Source organism: Phascolarctos cinereus, unplaced genomic scaffold, assembly GCF_003287225.1.
Source record: "Phascolarctos cinereus isolate Bilbo 61053 unplaced genomic scaffold, phaCin_HiC Scaffold_9;HRSCAF=440, whole genome shotgun sequence".
NCBI classification, from domain to species: Eukaryota; Metazoa; Chordata; class Mammalia; order Diprotodontia; family Phascolarctidae; genus Phascolarctos; species Phascolarctos cinereus.
The window spans coordinates 241,207,411-241,227,944 of record NW_027556402.1 but is presented as its reverse complement, the minus strand read 5'-3'; the positions used below and the strand labels follow the sequence as shown (position 1 = coordinate 241,227,944).

The 20,534-nt window shown below is 43.6% G+C and overlaps 1 protein-coding gene across 2 annotated transcripts in view; it reads right to left on the bottom strand.

The window, feature by feature from the left end:
* The window catches only part of EXT2 (exostosin glycosyltransferase 2), a 195,850-nt gene that overhangs the window by 63,803 nt on the left and 111,513 nt on the right, over positions 1-20,534 (bottom strand). For both annotated transcript variants that reach the window (XM_021009725.2, XM_021009727.2), the window contains exon 9: positions 15,166-15,355. In XM_021009725.2, coding sequence (XP_020865384.1) covers positions 15,166-15,355 — 190 coding nt within the window. The remainder of the gene's footprint in view (positions 1-15,165; positions 15,356-20,534) is intronic.

Below are 20,534 nucleotides of genomic sequence, written 5' to 3'. Positions count from 1 at the left end.
AAAATGAGCTTATCCTCATGGCAATGAGATCCAGGAGGAAGTGTGGCCTGAGGGCAGACGACCATGGCTGTTCTGTCTCTCACAGTTACTGATCTGCCTTACTTGTCTGAACCTGGGCTCCTTCACAAGTAAAACAGGAGTGCTAATACTTGCACTACAAACCAGAAGACATTGATGTGAAGAAAGAACTTGAGAAATATTGAAGTGATGTAAAAATGAAAGCTATTATGGCTATAAGGCAGGTATTAGGAGGCTTATGGGTATCTTGTTTGTACACTAATAAACAAACCTTTATTGTGTACCTACTGTGGGAAAAACACTGGGTACAGCACAGAGTATACAAAATGAAGTTCTATAGCTCCTGCCTTCAAAGAGCTTACACTTCAGCAGGGGAAAATAAGATGTGGAAAGGTGATACTTGTAACTCCTAAGAACTTTCTCATTATTAGGGCAGTGAGAGCGAATATATGCAGGTTGTGAACTGAATATGATGAGATGATACATATATATACATATATATATATATACATATATATATATTATATGTATGTATGTATATGTATATATAAATATAATTAAAGGTTGAGAAAGAAAGATACACTGGGAAAAGGGAGAAGGGAGAGGCAGAATGGGGTTAATTCTCTCACATAAAAGAGGCATGAAAGAGCTTTTACAGTGGAGGGGAAGATGGGGGAGGTGGGAGCAGTGCTTGAATTTAACTCTCATTGGAATTGGCTCAAAGAGGAAATAACATACACGCTCAGTTGGGTATAGAAATCTATCTTGCCCTACAGGAAAGTAGGAGGGGAAGGGGATGGGGGGGAGGTGCTGATGGAAAAGAGGGTGGACTGGGGGAGGCAGCAGTCAGAAGCAAAACACTTTTGAGGATGGACAAGGTGAAAGGAGAAAGAGGGCAGGATAAAGAGGAGGAAAATAGGATGGCAGGAAATATACAGTAAACATAACTGTGAAAAAAAAATTTACTACAAGATTCTCTGAATCTTGCATTTCTCAAATATATAGAGAACTCAGTCAAATTAATAAGAACACAAGTCATTTCCTAATTGATAAATGGTCAAAAGATATGAACAAGCAAGGATCAAAGTAATCAATGCTATCCAGTCACATGAAAAAATGCTCCAAATCATTATTGATTAGAAAAATGCAAATTAAAACAACTCTGCAGTACCATCCCACACCTATCAGATTGGCTAATATGACAGAAAAGGAAAACGACAAATTTTAGAGGGGATGTGAGAAAATTGAAATACTATTGCACTGTTGGTGGAGTTGTGAACTGATTCAACCATTCTGGAGAGCAATTTGGATCTAAGTCCAACGAGCTATAAAACTCTTTGACATAGCAATACCACGACTAGATCTGTATTCCAAAGAGATTTAAAAAAGAGAGAAAGAAAGAAAGCAGGAAAGAAAGAAAGAAAGGAAGGAAGGAAGGAAGGAAGGAAGGAAGGAAGGAAGGAAGGAAGGAAGGAAGAGAAAGAAAGAAAGGAGGAGGAGGAGGGAGGGAGGAGGAGGGAGGAAGAGGAAGGAAGGAAGGAAGGAAGGAAGGAAGGAAGGAAGGAAGGAAGGAAGGAAGGAGGAAGAAGAAAGAAGAAGAAAAAAGAAAGAAGAAGAAAAAAGAAAGAAGAAAGAAAGAAAGAAGAAAGAAAGAAAGAAAGAAAGAAAAAAGAAAGAAAGAAAGAAAGAAAGAAAGAAAGAAAGAAAAGAAAGAAAAGAAAGAAAGAAAGAAAGAAAAGGAAGGAAGGAAGGAAGGAAGGAAGGAAGGAAGGAAGGAAGGAAGGAAGGAAGGAAGGAAGGAAGGAAGGAAGGAAGGAAGGAAGGAAGGAAGGAAGGAAGGAAGAAAGAAAAAAGGACCTATATGTACAAAAATATTTATAACAGCTCTTTTAGTGGTGGTAAAGAACTGGAAATTGAGGGATGGTCATAAACTGTGGAATGGCTGAACAAATTATGGTATATGATTGTGATGGAACACTATTGTGCTATAAGAAATGATGAGCAGGATGCTCTCAGAAAAACCTGTAAAAACTTACATGAATTGATACAAAGTGAAATGAGCAGAACCAGAAGAACATCGTACACAGTAACAGCTATATTGTACGATGATCAACTGTGAATGACTTAGCCAATCTCAGCAATACAATGATCCAAGACAATTCCAAAGGACTGGAAAAAATGATATCTACCTCCAGAGAAAGAACTGATAGAGTCTGAATGCAGATTGAAGCATACTTTTTTTAGACTTTCTTTACTTTTCTTGGGGCTTTCTTTTGGCGGCGGGGTGTATATATGTGTGTGTGTGTGTGTGTGTTTTCTTTCACATGACTAATAGGGAAATATGTTTGCATGAAAGTACATGTATTACCTATATCAAATTACTTGCCTTCTCAAGGAGGAAGGAGGGAAGGGGAAGGAGGGAAGAAGTGAGGAAGAAAATTTGGAACTCAAATTTTTTTAAAAAATGTTATTATTGAGAATGTAATTGGGAAAAATAATTTTTTTAAAAATTATTCAGGATTTGCTAGACAACACCACATTGATCTTGATTTAAGTTTTAAAAGCTGATGACAGTAGAATAAGTCTTTTATTTCCCTCCATGCTAATAATGACTTGAACCAGCTCAGGTTCAATTTCCTTAAAAATAAAAAAAAATGTTCAATTTAGAAGAGTATGAAATTAAGACTTTTTGGTAAAATACATATCTCCAGAAAGATTTTTTTTTCTCACAACATATCTGAGAAGATGAGAAGGGAGGAGCAAAGGCAATTGGTTTGAGGCAGGACACCTTGGGCACAAAGTTGTTTAAGTGACATAAGCCAAGTCTGGAGAAAGTCCTTTGGGAAAGCCATAAAAAAGCACTAATATACCAACACATCTCAATGTACTTGAACCAGAGATGAAGAGCACACCTCTCCTGCTCCAGTCCATATGGTGTCCTCCCCTCAGTTCATAAGAGGAAGATCACCACTCTCCCAGGTGCCTCCCTCGCATTCTCTGGACATCTCAAAAAGCCAGCAGGCTTGCCCACTAGTCATTGCTATCCAATAAGACCATCTTCTCTTTGGATCCCTTATTTGACACTGTCTTTCACACCACTTGATGTACACAAGTCCCAGTGGTAATGGGTCACTCTCTGCTTACACTCACCAGGAGCCTCACACTGGCCTCTGGGTAATGTCTAACCTCAATTCTTGGAAGTCTGTGGCTTCCCCAGATAGTGTCCCTGAAAGATCGCTGATCTTCAGGGAGAAGCTTGGGATCATTCCAAGAACTTCAGCCTGCTCCACGTCTTCTGTTTAAATAGCTGCCGTATACATTTCCTTTTTCCTGGGTGAATAGCTAGGTCAAACTCTCTTAACTAAGAGCATGGGAGTGGGATTGGAAAGAAGATATGGAGCAGACTAAAATACCTGAGACTCTTTGCACCTGAATTACTCATAATAAGGAAAAGAGCGTTCAACATGGACATGGGAGACCCAGGTCCTTACCCTTGCTGTGCCATGAACTTACTATGTGACCACAGGCAAATCACTTGTCCTCTCTGGTTTCAGTTTCACCATTGTAAAGTGATGGGATCAGATGAACCCTCAAAGTTCTTCTAACTCCCAAACCCTATAATTCTGTAATTCTACTATTTGAACTATTTTTCCACATGGGAAGGTGACAGGAGACTTGAGTACATCTGTGTGACCTTGAACAAGTCACCTAAACAGTCTGGGCCTTAGATTCTTAATCTCTAAACTCAGGAGATGGGATTCTGGATTAGAGATGATAAAGGTCTGGTCAGAGACACCAAGTCTGTGTAGACAATTTAGGGAGTACACGAACTGAGATTGGAAAAAATAATTACGGCTTGATTTTCACTAATCTGCACCAAAGTTTAGCATTTCTTTCAATTACTTAAAAACAAGATTCTGAGGAGTCCCTAGGCCCCAGCAGACTGCCAAAGGATTCCATGAAGCCAAAAAGGTTAAGAATCCCTGCAGTGGATCATCTGAGGGCCTTTTCTAGTTTTAATTTCCACGACCCTATCATTTTCAAACATTAGCTAATTAAGCCTATAGATAAGTCTGTGTGTGTGTCCAACCTTGTGTATGTCTTTGTTCAGTCACATCTCCAGAAAATCTCCCCTGCCTCTGCCTCCTTGATTGAAACAGAACCCCTGCCATCCATTCATGAGCACCAAGCCTGGAGGTTTAGTGTAATGAAACAATAAAGCATGCAGCCCTAGTCAATTGCACAGAGCCACAAACAGCCCACTCTCCCGCTTCTCTGTCTCTGTCTCTCTCTCTATCTCTTTGTCTCTCTGTCTCTGTCTCTCTCTGTCCCTGTCTCTTTGTCTCTCTGTCTCTGTCTCTCTCTTTGTCTCTCTGTCTCTGTCTCTGTCCCTGTCTCTTTGTCTCTTTGTCTCTCTGTCTCTGTCTCTCTCTGTCCCTGTCTCTTTGTCTCTCTCTGTCTCTCTCTGTCTCACACACACACACAGAAGCAAGGTGCACCTACACACATGCATGCATACAAATGCACACAGCACACACATGCACACTCACATCCAAACCACACAAGAAGAGTGGGAAGGCAGTGTTATGTATGTTGGCCACTTTGGCAAAATACATATATTCCTCCAAGCCAGCCAGAGTTTGTATCTTGACATGTTGAACATATACAGGACATTAAAACTATAGATAATTAGGCATATTTGTTTTCCAGATGTGGCCATCCAACGATATGCATTGCTGAAACAGAACTATTCTGTCCATACTATACTGTAATGTTTTCAGATGCCAAAAGGCTTTGGGATTTTGATGGGGACAACATTAGCCAGGGAGGCAAAAGGGGATGATACGGAACTTGGGTTCAAGAAAGAGGATTGAATCCTGGGATTTACTGCAAGTGTAATCAGTATGATTTCCTGCCCCAAGACTGACCACGAAGAGCCAGAGAAGAGCTCTGTTCCAGGGGATGCTCCTGCTGGGGGGAGAGAAGCCGAGGGCCAGCATTGACTCTGGCTCCTATCCTCTCCTCCTTTTTGTTCCAGGTGAGGGGGAAGCCACAGTAATGGGGAACATGTGATAGTGTTAGCAGTCCTGGAAGGAAAAGTACTGTCACCAATTTCTCCTTCCCCCAAAAGAAACCTGCTGTATGGGAAGGAGAAGAGGGATAGAGCAGGAGTCAAGTAGAGCAACGAGGACTTAAGAAAAAGAGGCATGCACAATGGGAATGGGAACTGGGGCAACAAGGACAAACTGGCAGAGCCACTCCCACAAGAGGAGACTTCCAAAAGCAGTGTGGCTCCCTGCATTTCACTCAGTCTAGGCCAGGCCTCAGCTTTCCAAGCATTAGCCTCATCAAGACACGGTTTTCCACACAAGCAAACAACAGCCAGTGAAGAGAAGACACTTCCCCTCATTGAAACATTTACTGGCCTCCACAGACAGACTCTGGCAATGCCCCCCAGGAGTTCATTGCCTTACTGACAAATGAAAAGGTACAGGCAGAGAAGCTCAGGAATTGCTCCAGAGAGAGGGTCTCTAATTCCACTGGCAGGCCTAGGTTACACTAGGTTTCCCCTCTGTATCTTGAATTGAAGATGGCTGGCCCCTCATATCTTGTGCCTCATCCTATGTGGGGGTGGGGTGGGGTGGGGAGTGAAGGGAACAAAACAGAAATGTCACCTTCCATTCATAGAGTATCCAGGAAAATATTTCTCAAAACACTTGGCTAACTTTACGGAAAACAAACAGTTGGGCAGGATGAATCAGTAACCTCACTCTCTCTCACAGGCTCAGCTTTTAGCCCAACCTGAAGAGAAAAAAGGACTTTTTGTGTCCATCTAAAAAAGACTAAAGTGTATTGACTAGCTCTTGTCTCCATGGGGGATGCCAAAAGAGATGTGTGAGCAAAGAAAATGTTTTTCCAACTTGGCCAAGGTGCTAAAAAGTGTATGAGATGACTGATGGTGACCTCAAGTCCATCTGGCCCGCCATCACCACAAGCACAACCACAGGTCCCAAGAATCAACACTCACTTCCTTGCCAAATGTTGAACCACTTTAGGAGATCCTAAGTTACCCTGGGCAGCTAGAGCCAGTATTGGAAGAGGGCCTCAGTTTCTCACCCAAGCCAGTGGCAATTTGAGAATGAGAAAGAACGGGAGACCTGGGTTCAGATCCCATCTCTGGCTCCTCACCTGTGTGATTCTATGTGACTTTAGACAAGTCATTTCCTCTCAGGTTTCTCGTTGGTAAAATGCGGTGGCTACATGAGACAATTTCTCCAGCTGTGCCCTTCCAGATCTAAATCCCGTGATCCCTTGCCACCTCCTCTGGATTTCCCATTCCACCAGTCCAAAGCCAAACCCACCTTGTCTGTCAAAGTATTCAAATAACCACAGCTGGATATGGTTGCTGGTGAGGAGGGATAGATGTTGCAAGGCTATCTCAACCTCAAAATTAAAATCAATTAAAACAGAATACCTGATGCAAACTTGTCTGAAATGTACCAGAGATTAACCTTACTGAGGTAAGAGCTCTAGTCAAACAATCGCTGTATCTATTAAGCTTGAGAAGCAAGAAGGGGCAGAGAAAAAATCAGTGATGATCCTTTTCTTCTGACAGAATTCAAAACCAATGTGATGAAAGCAAGCCAGAAATTCTGTTGCTGATCCTAAGTATTTACTTGATTTAAGTGTTTAGTTGAGTTAGAGAAAGGAGGAGGGGAGAAGAATGGGGCAGGGAGGGAGGGAAGGGGATAAAAAGACAGAGTCAGAGACACACAGAGAAAAACATTTCTGCCTACACCAATACTCCAAGCAGCAGACATGTTAACCGCAATATTTATTTTAGTAAATACAGAGAAAGTGAAAAACATCACTTTTGCCTCTAATATTTCAAAGCCCTGGATGCTTTAAAAAATTACTAATGCTCTACATTAAAAGTCACATGTATTTGCAGGCATGGGGACTAGTCAGAGCTGACAGCTACACTTACCAACTGAACAAACACTCTACAGAAGATTAAACATGGTACATGTTCTTTCAAAACAACCATATCTCTGGGGCTAACATCTCAGTTAAAACCACCATAAAGCAAGAAGTGGGTCCATTTTTTTGATGTGTTAAGATTTGGCCCTTATTAGATAAAGCTTCTTCACAATGTTCCCTTACTCTGTACTCCAAATTCAAAAGATTTAAAAACCACTCAAACCTCTCAAAGACCCAGGATTTATGGCAGAAGGGATTGGTTTTCTGAACCCAGCATTGCAGTCAGCAGGACTCAGGGTTATATGATGCTGTCCTATCACCTCAGATAACAAGGTGCTGTAGAAGGAAGAACTGTGAGAGCCTGGGGAATGTTTGGAGCAAAAGCACCCAGCCTTGAGTGTTAATTTAGCATAAGACAATGAACTGTCCCTAGGACCCTTTTGGAGGTGAAGAAACTGAGGTCCAGAGAAGGAAGATCGCTTGCCCAAAGTTCCACAGGCTTGGTCATAGGTGGCACAGCCAGGTTAGAAGTTTAGCCGTCTGACTCTAAATCCAGCGTTCTCTTCATGACAACATGTTGGCATCCATGTCACATTCACTAACTGCAGGTTTACCTCAGGATTTGTCTGGAGCGCTTTTCTCTTCTCCCTTTAAACTATCTAACTTGGTGATCTCATCAGCTCCCCTGGGTTTTTTCAGATGACTCTCAGATCTCTAGATCTATCCCTAGTCTCTCTCCTGTGTTCCCAACCCACATCAACAGCCGCCTTTTGGGCATGTGAAACTGGATCTCCCAAAGACATCTCAGACTCAACTTATCCATAACAGAACTCATTGTTTTTCCTCCTAAGCCCTCCCTCTCTTTCCAAATGTCCTCTTTCTGGCAAGGGCACTCCCACCCTCCAAATCGAGGTGTCATCCTAGAATCCTCTCACCCCACCCCCCACTTAGCTAACCCCCTGACAAATCTTGCCATCTCTACCTTCATGACATGGCTGGTATATGTCTCCTTTGCTCCCTCACACAGGTACCACCTTTGTAAAGGCCCTCCTCACCTCTTCCTTGGACTATTGCAATAGCCTTCCTGCCTCAACTCTCCCCCCATTTCAATTCATCCTCTACTTACTGCCAAAGTACAGGCCTGACCACGTCAGATCCTGCTCAGCGATGCCACTGCCTCCCTGTTCTTTGGGGGTGAGACACACACTCCTTCGTTTGGTATCTAAAACTTCACAGTCTGGCCCCTGTCTAGCCTTCCCATACCTTCCTCTCCTACACACACACTCTCCTGGCATTTCCTGGGATGTTACAGTCCATCTCCCGTATCTGCACCATCCCCTCTGCTTGGAACACTCTGCCCCCTCACTTCACCCCCTCAGATTCCCGGGTTTCCTTCAAGACTCAGCTCAGATCCCACCTGCTCCAACAGGCCTTTCCTACTCCCTCAGCCACTGAGGCTTTCCCTGCCCCAGGTGCCTTCCACCTACTCTGTACAGATCTTTGGCCACTTGGTTGTTTATAGGCTGTCTCTCCCACTAGAATGTAAGCTTCTGGGGGCAGGAACTATGTTTTTGCCTTTCCTTGTATTGCTCACACTTAGCACAGGGTCAAGCAGCATCCCTAGTGCTTGCTGGTTTGACTTGATTCTTTGTATTCTCCCTCACTCTTTTACTTGTCCTTTTCTCCTATTGTTAAAAACCTTCCTGACATCATGGTTCTCTTTGAGAACAAAAGAAAAACAGCAAGGTGACGAAGACAGTGAACCATAGCTTCTGCCAGTGCAAAAATGGAATAAGTAGCATAGTTCTGGAAAAGTCTGATATAAAAGGCAGTTTCTAGAGGGGGAAAAGATCCACTGTGCTCCAGAACCAAGCAAATAGCATGAGACAGCCCTTCTATTTGAACATATCAGTCATTTCACTGATTCAAACTATTGCTTCCCAGATTCACAAAGAAAGAAGATGTCATTTAAGGGGAACCGAGGGCTCACTGCATCAAATGTTCAAAGTATCTAACACTCTCTGTGCAGCAACGGTCAAGTCGTTTCACTTTTTTGAGACTCAACTTCTTCCCCTGTAAAATGGGTACATCAATATCTGTACTACCTGCCCTCATGGGATTGTGGAAGGGAAAAGCTTTGTGAACTTTACTGCATATCCCATGAGGCCATAATAAGAGTTAAATGTCTTAGGTTTGTCCAAGTTTTTAAGGTTTTCAAAGTTACTAAAACAAAAAGAATTCTCTTTTGACGACCTCCTGACGTGTCACTAGGATACGACAGCAGGCCAGCGCTGCTGACAGCTATGCCAAAAGAGCACAGACTCTGGGAGAGCATTGCCCAAAGACCAGCTTACTTAAGTTTACTGATGCTCATCACCAAGTAACCCGCGGAGTGATGAACTTCTCAGCTACAGCAATTCTTAAAGACCATATCCTAAGTTATATAGAGAGAGAGGGGCTGTGTTACAATCAGTGTTACTGGACAGAAAGCACATATGCCAAAATCCCTGCTCCTTGGAGCAATAAAATGTCTGTACCTTGTTCAGTTATTTCAATATTCCTATGCGAAGCCTTGGAAAGTTGTTATGTTGGTGGCATCTCCGAAACCCCCTCCCCTAGCACCCTTCTTTCCTCAAAATGCTATGGAAATGAGAGTCAACATTGTTATTGTACTTAGAGAACCAGAATACAGAGCTTTGAGGGTCCTAAGCTGATCTCCTCCATAAAAACTCATCTTTTGAACATTAACATGATCTGGGTGTGGTAACGAGTCAAAGAACACAAGGATTCTTGAAGAATCAAAGTTGGGGGTAATTCCAAAGACAATTGGAGAGACATGCTGGATGTGAACGGACTAACCACATATCAGCATATTGCCAGTGGTGACCAAATGCAAGACAGACACCATCAAAATTACAAAGGACAAGACAAGGGGGTGGGCCAGTCAAAGGCCTAAGGCTCCTTCAAGGAGGGCCTCCCATACTGTATTTGGAACAAGAAAGACAAGGACTTAAGATAAAGGAAGACTGCTACCCTGCTCATGGCCTCAGATACCACTTCTCACCCCAAATAACCATGCCTCCCAAAAACAGGATAAATGGTACTTGGAGAGTGAAAAGCATTTCAGTTTTGCCCTCTATCTTCACCGATCCTTAGATTATGGAATCACAAACCCAACCGGTACTTTCCCAGTCTTATGGCTGATAAATTCATATTTCCTGCTCCCCAAATCACTCTAAGTCATGGGTAACATTTCCTGAAGTAAAAATTTCATTTTTCTTCTACTCTCACCATGCCTTAACCCCTCCATCTCTCCACTGCTGACAGTTCCTTTTCTCCTCTGCCTTCTCATTCCATCATGTCCCCTGGAACCTTCACTCTATTACTAAACTTCCTTTCATCCTATATCTCTTCTTTTCACAATCTTCCCATCTTATTGTGCTCAAGGAAACCTGACTCTCTCCAGAAAACACTACATTCTTGACCAGGAATACTTCTTTCACACTCCCTGAAACCTACGGCATGCAGTGGATTTAGCATCCTCCTTGCTCTCTACTGCCGTTTAAAGACCCCTTCTTCTGCTCCCATCTCTCTGTGCTCTCTTCCCCTTTGAGGTTCTCTTTATCCATCCGGATCATCTGGTCAAGATCTTCACTGCCATGATCCACCAGCCTCCAGGTCACTCTCCTTCTTTTATCAAGAAGTAGGTGGTTCACAGTCTTCTCTACCATCATCCTCTGAAACTTTGATATGCAAACCAATCATCAAAGAGCTGGCCTCCAACTTCATCCATTTTCTCCATTTCAATGACTCCAGTAAGCCACTTCAGGTGGCACAGTCAGACTTTAGTTCCCACTCTCACCTGTAACAGTCCCACCTCCAGAACTGTGAACTCTGAGGTTCTCTTCTGATTATACATTCCTACCCTTCTACCTCCAGCCTCCCGAACTCATTCTATGTCCTAACTGTGACCTCTAGTCCTTCTCTCCTTCCCTCTCATCCCAGTCCAGCATCCTTATTCTGGCTCCACTTTACTCCCTTTGCTAATCAATTCAAGTATTCACCTCCCTACAGAATTCCTCATCCCCTCATTCTTTTGGTGTTTATTCCTGAGCAACCCTTAGTCCTGGATCACCCTGCTATCTGCTTTTTCTGCTCCTACTCTTATGCTGCTGAAGAACGCTGGAGGGAGTCATCACAGTGTACTGCCTAGGCTAATCAGACATGCATGTTATCTAATCTTAAATCAAACTGTTTTTTCCAAGGTCAACAATAATCTCTGAACTTCCAGATCCAAGATCTCTGTTCTCATCTTCCATGAACTCTTTTTATGGCTTTGACCCTGCGGATTATGCCGGTCACTTATACCCCCTCTCTTTCCTTGACTTCTATGACATTACAGCTCCTGCCTGGCTGTCATCCCACCCATCTGACTCTTCCTTCTCAGTCAGACTAGACCCTAATTGTCCCCCTGTCCTCTAACCCTGTATTCCCACAGACAGCTGTCCCTCTGTCCTCTAGCCACTGTGCTCCCGCAGACAGTTGTCCCCCTGTCCTCTAGCCGCTGTATTCCCGCAGACAGCTGCCCCCCTGTCCTCTGGCCGCTGCGCTCCCGCAGACGGCTGCCCCCTGTCCTCTGGCCGCTGCGCTGCCGCAGACGGCTGCCCCCTCCTCTGGCCGCTGCGCTCCCGCAGACGGCTGTCCCCCTGTCCTCTGGCCGCTGCGCTGCCGCAGATGGCTGTCCCCCTGTCCTCTGGCCGCTGCGCTCCCGCAGACGGCTGTCCCCCTGTCCTCTGGCCGCTGCGCTCCCGCAGACGGCTGCCCCCCTGTCCTCTGGCCGCTGCCCTGAATTCACTTCGTTTCCCACTCAATACTCCTTCCTTTCTGGATGTCGTTTGTTCTATCTGCTTAATTATTGCTGTGCAAAATCTATCCAAAGTCTGCCCTTCATTCCTCTCCACAACTGCAGTCCCACATCATTAACTGCCCGCTAACTCTTCTCCTGGATGTCTCATTCCAAAATTAACACATCTCCATGGATTCCAGCTAATTCCCCAATATTGACGTTAAATCTCCCACTTGTATGCATTGACTTTAGCCATTCCTCACGGCTGGATGGTACTTCCTTCTTTCCTCTTCCTCTCACAACATTTTTCTTTCTCTCTTGGAGGTCCAGCTCACATTCCCTCTTCTCTATGAATCCGTCCGTGCTCACCTCAACACTTACCGCACTGACCTTTCTCAATTTACTTTCTGTTGTCGTGGTTTGTTATTTGTTCATGTCTAACTTGTTGTCACCCCATAGGGGTTTTCTTGGCAAAGATCCTAGAGTGGTTTGTCATTTCCTTTTCCAGCTTATTTTACAGAGGAAAAACTGAGGCAAACAGGGTCAAGTGACTTGCCCAGGGTCACATGGCTAGTAAGTGTCTGAGGATCAGATCTGAGCTCATGAAGATGAGTCTTCCAGATTCCAAGCCCAATGCTCTATCCACTGCACCACCTAGCTGCCCCTTTACATACCACTTATTTTAGGTACATGTTATATTCCCCAAATAGAATGGAAGCACCTAAGGAACAGGGGCTGTTTCGCTATCTGTGAACTTCCAGCATCTAGAACAATACCTTGCACTCAGAAACTGCTTAATGAAGACTATTAGATTGCCTGGGAAACACGGAAGACGTGGGACAGAAAACAGCTCCACTAGATGAATTCGGAACTAATTGAGTGGTAGGACTCAAAGAGTAGCTATTAATGTTCCAATGCCAACTTCATAGGAATTCTCCAGAAGACTGGAGCCTTGGTGATCTGTGGTGGGCCCTCCATTATTTATTGCATTTATCAATGACGTGGAGAGGAATATTGAACATTCTTAGCAAATCTGCAAATGACACAAAGTAAGGCATGACAGCTAACACGCTAGATGGCAGAATCAGTATCCAAAATGGTCTTGACTGATTAGAACACCAAGCTGAATCTAGGAGGACAGAATTTAATGGGGGAAAATTGTCAAGTTTTATACTTGAGGGCAAAAAATAACCTTCACAAGTATAAGATTAGATAGCAGTTTATGTGGAAAAAAAAAAGCTGGGGGGTTAGTCAAATACAAGTTCAATCTGGGCCAACAGTGGGATGTCTTAACCATAAAGACTAATCGGATCTTAGAAGGCAGGAAGAGAGATACAACTGCTGGGAAAGGAAGTGACAGCGTTGCTGTATTCTGCCCTGGGCTCAGTCCCGTCTGGAGCGTACTGTGCACAGTTCTGGGTGATGCCATTTGGTAGGACAATGATTCTCTCCCAGCCGGGGAGTGTCCAGAGGATGGCCACCAGGACAGTGATATAGATTCCCTGTCATACAAAGATCAGGTGAAGGAATGGGGGCCTGGAGAAGAAAACATCTAAGGGGTGACCTGATGAAGGGGCGTGGAGGGCTGGCATGTGAAGGGGAATTAGATTGTCTATGAATGCGACATCATCATCCTCTTTCTCTTGAGCAGGCATTCTTAATCTGGGCTCCTTAGACTTAGGCTTTTTTAATGAGTGCCAATTGCAGGAAGCTAAATTTAGCCAATCTGCAAAGAAGAATGTTGTGACAAGCAGAGGAGGTGGGGAGTCAGGGTGCCTCCTCAGAGGTTTCAAGGAAAAACTGGCCAACTCCTTCTTGGGCATATGGTTGTGGGCTGGACTAAAGAACCACTAAAGAGCCTTCTCATCCTCACATTCTGGGATTCTGTGAATGTAGCAGAAATAACAGAAAACTGGGAGAGAACCCAGGTGTTCATGTCAAGAGGATATTAAATGAGGGACACAAGCCAAACCACCCAATGTTGAGTGGCCTGAAAGGCCTACAACTGCCCCAGTGGATAAAATAGCCCCACCCATAATGCCGCTAGTCCACCAAGGGGCACAAGTATTATGATAAACTAGAGACTCTCATCAAGCAAACGAGGGCCAGCCTTGCATCAATCAACAACCAGTCTAGACCAAGAATGTCCTCTAGGCAGCGTCCAGGAGTTGAGATCCCAGCTTTACGAAGCCCAATTAGAAGAGAATAGCTATAAAGTGCAGATTCTAAGGCCAGGCCATAAACCAGGCCTTATCAGTGACAGGGAGGCACATTACACCAACTTCAAACTCATTCCTTACTCTAATCCATCAGAAACTTCCTGGCTTTAATAGGCTATAAATGGCAAAGGCTTTGAAGTCCCTGGGATTAGGTTCTGGGATAGACAGACTGAATGAGAAACTCAATGCAGGTGGAAAGTACTCTATGGGTCAGAATTAAAAACAAATCCAATTAATCAAAAAGTCCTCATCCCTGGCTGCCAGTGAGGAGATTATAGGAGTGGCCAGTGCGTTAAAAATAAACAAACCAAGGCAGGCCAGTGGGCAGGAGTGACAAAGTGCTGAAGGGCGGCCAATGGGAGGCTCTGGCCAGTGCTCACTTTGGGGTGCTAAGCCAAAGGCTATGAGGGGCATGCACTGCTGACCTTCCCAGTCAGAGGCAAGGGCATCTTCTTTTGGAAAGCCAGCACAGTATCAGAGCAAAGATAAGGAAGGAGAAAACTAATGCCTTTTAAGTTGAGTTTTTGTATAAACAAATCATCTGGGATTGCTGAGGGAAGCTGGGGTCTGTTTTCCTCAAGTTGTGAGGCTTTGATCCCCTGTGATTCCTAAGTCTTCCCAAACCTAGGCCACAGCATACACCATGCACAACTCTGATTAAAGTGGGCCACCCCAGAACATAAATGGGCAGTCTATGAGCAGCGGACTCAGGGTCTCTTTGGGGCAGACACCACTCTGTCTCTTACATGAGTTCACAATCATCACAGTACTAGGTAAGGAACTTTGGGTTTAATCAGACATATGGATGCTCTTGATTTAAATTCTGGTTTTGCCAATTATTACCCCCTGTGAACTTCCCCTCTTGGGGTCTTGGTTCCTTCACTTGTAAAATAGTAGCCTAGCACTAGGTGATCTCGGGGTTTCCTTCCTGAAGTCTCCACACCCACCTCTGCAGGTACACTCAGCATGGGCCCTTGGCCGAGGCACCGTGCCTCAGAGCCTCTGACTCCTCATCTCTAGCACACATCATGGAGATAGGAACTGACCCAAACAGAAACCCAAACCAGGCCTCATCACCAACAGTTCTCCTCCTTTTCTTACCTTCTGGAGGGTTTTTATTCTGGTTGTTCCAGACGACTAACAGCTTAGAGAGGCTGGGCACCTTGGATACCTCTGTGATGACCCTGAAGAGGCTCTCCACTCGATCGTAGGTGAGGACAATGGCAGTGAAGCCCTGGGACTGTGGCGGAATCAATGGAAGGAACAGAGGATTGCTCACACTGCTCCATTTCTGTAAGATGCCAAATAAGCAAAGATTAGAACAATGACACTGCCCCAACATCTTCCTAAGTCTGCTAACTACCACCAAGACAGAGGTTCAGAGACCCTCCTGAGTGTCTCTCCTTCCTTCAAACCCCATGGAATCTTGCTGGAAGCACACTGGAAGGACAAGGGCACTGACCATGTGGGGCTCAAGATTCCAGTGGGCTTCAATCCTGACTCTGCCATATACACAAGGCACGTGACTCAGTTCTCAGAATCTTCTTCTATGAAATGATCCTTACATTACCTACTTCACCAGGGGATTCTGAGGAAAACAGTTTGCAAGCAAAAACTGGAGGTTCTATTATTGTTGTTTGGATAGAGAAAACTGATATAGCCTAGGAGGCTGGGTGATAGAAGAGGAATGCCAGGATGCCCATGGGGCCAAGGCACACAAACAATGCTCATGCCATGATCTCCCTGATGTGGTGTATGGGCAACTCTGCCCTGGCATTCCCATCCCTGAAGAGATCTAAGAGATACTGTCTATAACTATCTGACAGTTTCCTGGTATATGTCTCCTAGTCAGGGCCCCCAAGGTGTTCCACAACCACACCCAGACCACTGGTGGGCAGCCACTGCCATTGTACATGACAGCAACTGCTTCCCAGATGGAACAGTTTAGGACAAGAAATGCACTGACCCCACGAATTACACATGAAATGAGAATTCATGGAGACAGAATGGGATGACTGGACTGCAATGTAATGAGAAGAATGGGGCCACAAAAGCCCACACTGTACCAGATATGAATTTCACAACAGAAAAAGACACTTGGAAAGGTCACCCTCAAAATGCTGACTTCCTCCCCATGACTCTCATTCTCTCCTATTCAGCTATGCACGCCCTTATGAAAGTGGGTGATTCCAACTATTTTTTATTAGCATCTAACTACATGTCTTAAAATCCTCTAGAGTTTCCATCCCCAAAGTCTTCTCATTCTTCATATTCCACAAATTTATATGGAGGCCTAAGGGCAGAAATGGCACAAGATTCATCATAATTAACCATCACGGATCATGGAAACCCCCATGTTGGAAACTGTTGAAGGAAGAAGGAACAGAAAGATTATAGAGACTTAGAAGAGGCTGTGTGGAAGGACGGTGTTATCAGAATTTTAAAGGACAAAGGACTCAGGAGTCTTCCAAAGTATACTTTTGACTGTCATTCTTCTGCCTGCAAATATTCAGGGGCTGCCTGCTGCTTCTAGGATAAACTATGAACCCCTCAGATTGTCATTTAGAGATCTCTAAAATCTGGCTCTGTCTTACCTGTCCAGCCTTATTTCAAGTTATTCTCCTGTGCATCCTTGGTGGTGTAGCCAAGATAAAACACTTAGCTATTCCCTGAACTTAAGATGGCAGACCCCACTTCTAACTCTGCATGGTTCACCCCACATGTCGAGAAAGTACTCTTTCCTCATCCCTGCCTTTCAGAATTCTTCAGTTCTCCATTATGAAAAGCAAAATGGATAATTTTGATTACATTAAATTGAAAAGTTTTTGCAGAAACAAAGCCAATGCAACTAAGATTAGAAGGAAGGTAGAAAATTGGGAAAGAATTTTTACAACCAGTCTCTCTGATAAAGGCCTCATTTCTAAAATATATAGAGAATTAAGACAAATTTATAAGAACACAAGCCATTCCCCAATTGATAAATGGTCAAAGGATATGAACAGACAGCTCTCAGGTGAAGAAATTAAAGCCATCTATAGTCATATGAAAAAATGCTCTAAATTGTTATTGATTGGAGAAATGCAAATCAAAACAACTCTGAGGTACCACATCACACCTATCAGATTGGCCAACATGACAAAACAGGAAAATAATATATGTTGGAGAAGATGTGGAAAAATTGGAACATTAATACATTGTTGAAATGATCCGATTATTTTGGAGAACAATTTGGAACTATGCCCAAAGGGCTACAAAAATGTGCATACCCTTTGATCCAGCAATAGCACTTCTAGGGCTATATCCCAAAGAGATCAAACAAATGGGAAAAGGACCCACATGTACAAAAACATTCATAGCAGCTCTTTTTGTGGTGGCAAAGAATTTGAAATTGAGAGGATGCCCATCAATTGGGGAATGGCTGAGCAAGTTGTGGTATATGAATGTAATGGAATACTATTGTGCTACAAGAAATGATGAACAGGCTGACTTCAGAAAAACCTGGAAAGACTTATATGGTCTGATGCTGAGTGAAGTGAGCAGAACCAAGAGGACTTTGTACACAATAACAACCACGTTATGCAATGACTAATATTGTTAAATTGAATACTTCTCAGAATTACAAGGATCTAAGACATCTCCAGAGGCCTCAGGATGGAAAATGCTGTCCACATCCAAAGAAAGAACTATGGAAGTCGAATCGCTATCACTTATTTTTACCTTCTGTTGAGTTGTGTTTTATCTTTCTGATGGTTCCTCCTATTGGTTTTAATTTTTACTTAGAACTTCACTAAGGTGAAAATATGTTTAATAGGAACGTAAATGTAAAGCCTATATCAGATTGTGCACCATCTTGGGGAGGGTGGGGGGAAGGAAGGGAGAAAAAATTTTCAACTCAAAAGCATATGGAAGTGATTATTGATAAATTAAAATAAATTAACAAAATTTTTTTTAAAATAGTAAAGTTAGCTTTGTGGGGATGAAAAAAAAAAGAATTCTTCAGTTCTCTCAAAGCTCAGCTCCACCTCTTCTTTTGGGAAAGCTTCCCTGCTTCTCTTCCACCCCTAGCCCTGTCATTACTGTGCACTCTCTCTCCCCCCCAATACTTTGTATTTAACTGAGTATGTGTTTCCCAGTAGAATGGAAGCTTCTTGATAGTGGGGATTTCGCTATTTTTCATTATGTATCCCTAGCACTGGGCCTCAAACATAGCAGATGCTTGTGGGATTGAATTTAACTGAATGAAGAAACTGAAGTCTGATTTACAATTAATTCCTCTCAGTTCTTCTTCAAGAGAGGCTACTAAAAGCCCTTTACCCTTTATGGTTAAATCTAGTCACTGAGCAAAGCCTGTCTCCAAATGTGGTGATTTCAGAAAAGAAATGGAATGAAATGTACCAAATATTTAATCCTGACACAAAATGGGTACACAAATTAAAAAGGTAAAAAATACTGCTATTGACAGGAGAATATATTAAAACTCTAACAAAACCCAGTTTGTTCTTTGGATGGGGTGGGGGTGGGAGTGGGTAGGAAACCAACAGACTCAAATGCCACTGATCCCTCAAAAGAGAGGGCAAATTTCAGGGAACAGTTCCATGGGAATTCAAACTGGAGCACCCCTTGTGGTGTACAACACCTCTGTTTTCAAGACACAACCAGAAAAAGAAAGTCATATTGCCTGGTAAGACACACAACACATGGCTTGGATCTCAGCCTGTGTGCCAATCCTACTTGGGGAAATGAAGGGAAGGAGGGCAGATGGGGAATCCTCTGGGTGGGGAAGGGACAGCATCTAGATGACACACATCTCTGGGTGTTCAGCTCTTCCACACCCCTACATGGCCTCGCTAGAGGACAGAGAACTAGGCAGGCAGTTTAAGCAGCACACTGGGGAGACATGACTTTTCAGTGGTATCAGATACTTGATTGGAAGGATAGAAATTCTGCCATTGTTTCTCTATGAACCAGATAACCTCAAATCAAAACATAAGAATGGAAGCAGAATGAGACAAACCAATAGCATTGCTGAGCTCCGAGTCTAAGGCACAAGACATTCTTTTCTAAGAAAGACACCACCAGAATCATCTCTCCTCCCCTCTTCCTCAGCTCCTATCATTTGGATGCCTCTGCCACAATCTTCTCCTTCTCCCCCATCTCACACAAAGAAGTGAGCTGACTCTTTACCAAGGCTAACTCCTCTACCTACACAAGAGATCCCCTTCCATCCTGTCCCTTCCAACAGATGCCCCCTCAGTCATCCTCACTCTTTCTTAGCACTGCATCTGGTACAAGTAGGAGTTTAATTGATGTTTATTGGTCGAGTGATCAAATTAATCTAAGTGACTTGGATAAAAAGCTAAATCAAAGAGTTTTGAGTTGAAAGGGGCCTTAGCAATCAAATCCAACCTCTTCGTTTTGTAGGTAAGAAAGGGGAAAGAAATTACTTGCCTACATCACACAAGAAATAAGCAGAGCTGAGATTTGAAACAAGGCTCTCTGACTCCAGACCCAGGCTCCTTCCTCTTGATCTTACCTCATGGCACATGGTTTGCCTACGTTCCAGAATTTCAGAGTTGGACAGGGCCTCAGAGGCTATTTAGCCCAACCTGGATCTGAAGAGAAATCGCCCTCCCAGCTGGTAGGGAAGAAGAATGAAAAGACAACGAGAAGAAGGGTAGGGAATGGAGTTGCCACCACAAGAGGCCTGTTAGCAGAAGGTGGACGACTATCTGTTTGGGGCTGCAGATCGCAAAATCTCAGTTGGAAGGACCTCAGAAGCCAGTTAATTTATCCTGTCCTCATATAGGAAATCTTTTTATACCACCCCCAATGAGTGATCAGTAAGCCTATACTCCCTCCACTCCTTTCTGTCTAAACAGACTGTTGTCATTTCTTCCCTTCCCTTTCTGTTGGCTCTTCCTTCCTAGTCTTTAGATCTTAGTGAAGTTAAAGCCAACCATATGACGTAATCTGGTGGTACTTCTTTGGGCATTTTCAATATGTAGCTTGAAAAGCGATTCCAGGTAAAATAAGATACACCCAAGGCCTAGAAATGAATTTCTAGATAGTACAGTAATTAAAATGCTGGACCTGGAGTCAGGAAGACCTGAGTTCAAATCCCACCTCAGACACTTGGTAGCTATGTGACCCTGAGCAAGTCATTTACTTTCTCTGTGCTTCAGTCTCCTTACATGTAAAATGGGGGCAATAGCACCTCCCTCCCAGGATTGTTGGAAGGATCAAATGAGATCATATAGAGAAAGCACTTTGCAATCCTTAAAGCAGTTATTCTCAAATTGTGCTCCAGGGATCCCTAGGATTCCTCAAGACCCTTTCAGGGAGACTTCGAGGTCAAAACTATTTTCATAAAAGTATTAAAATGCTTTCATTTCTAACATGGTAAATATCGATACAAATACCCACATAAACAAAAGCTCCTTAAGGAGTCCTCAATAATTTTTAAGATTAGT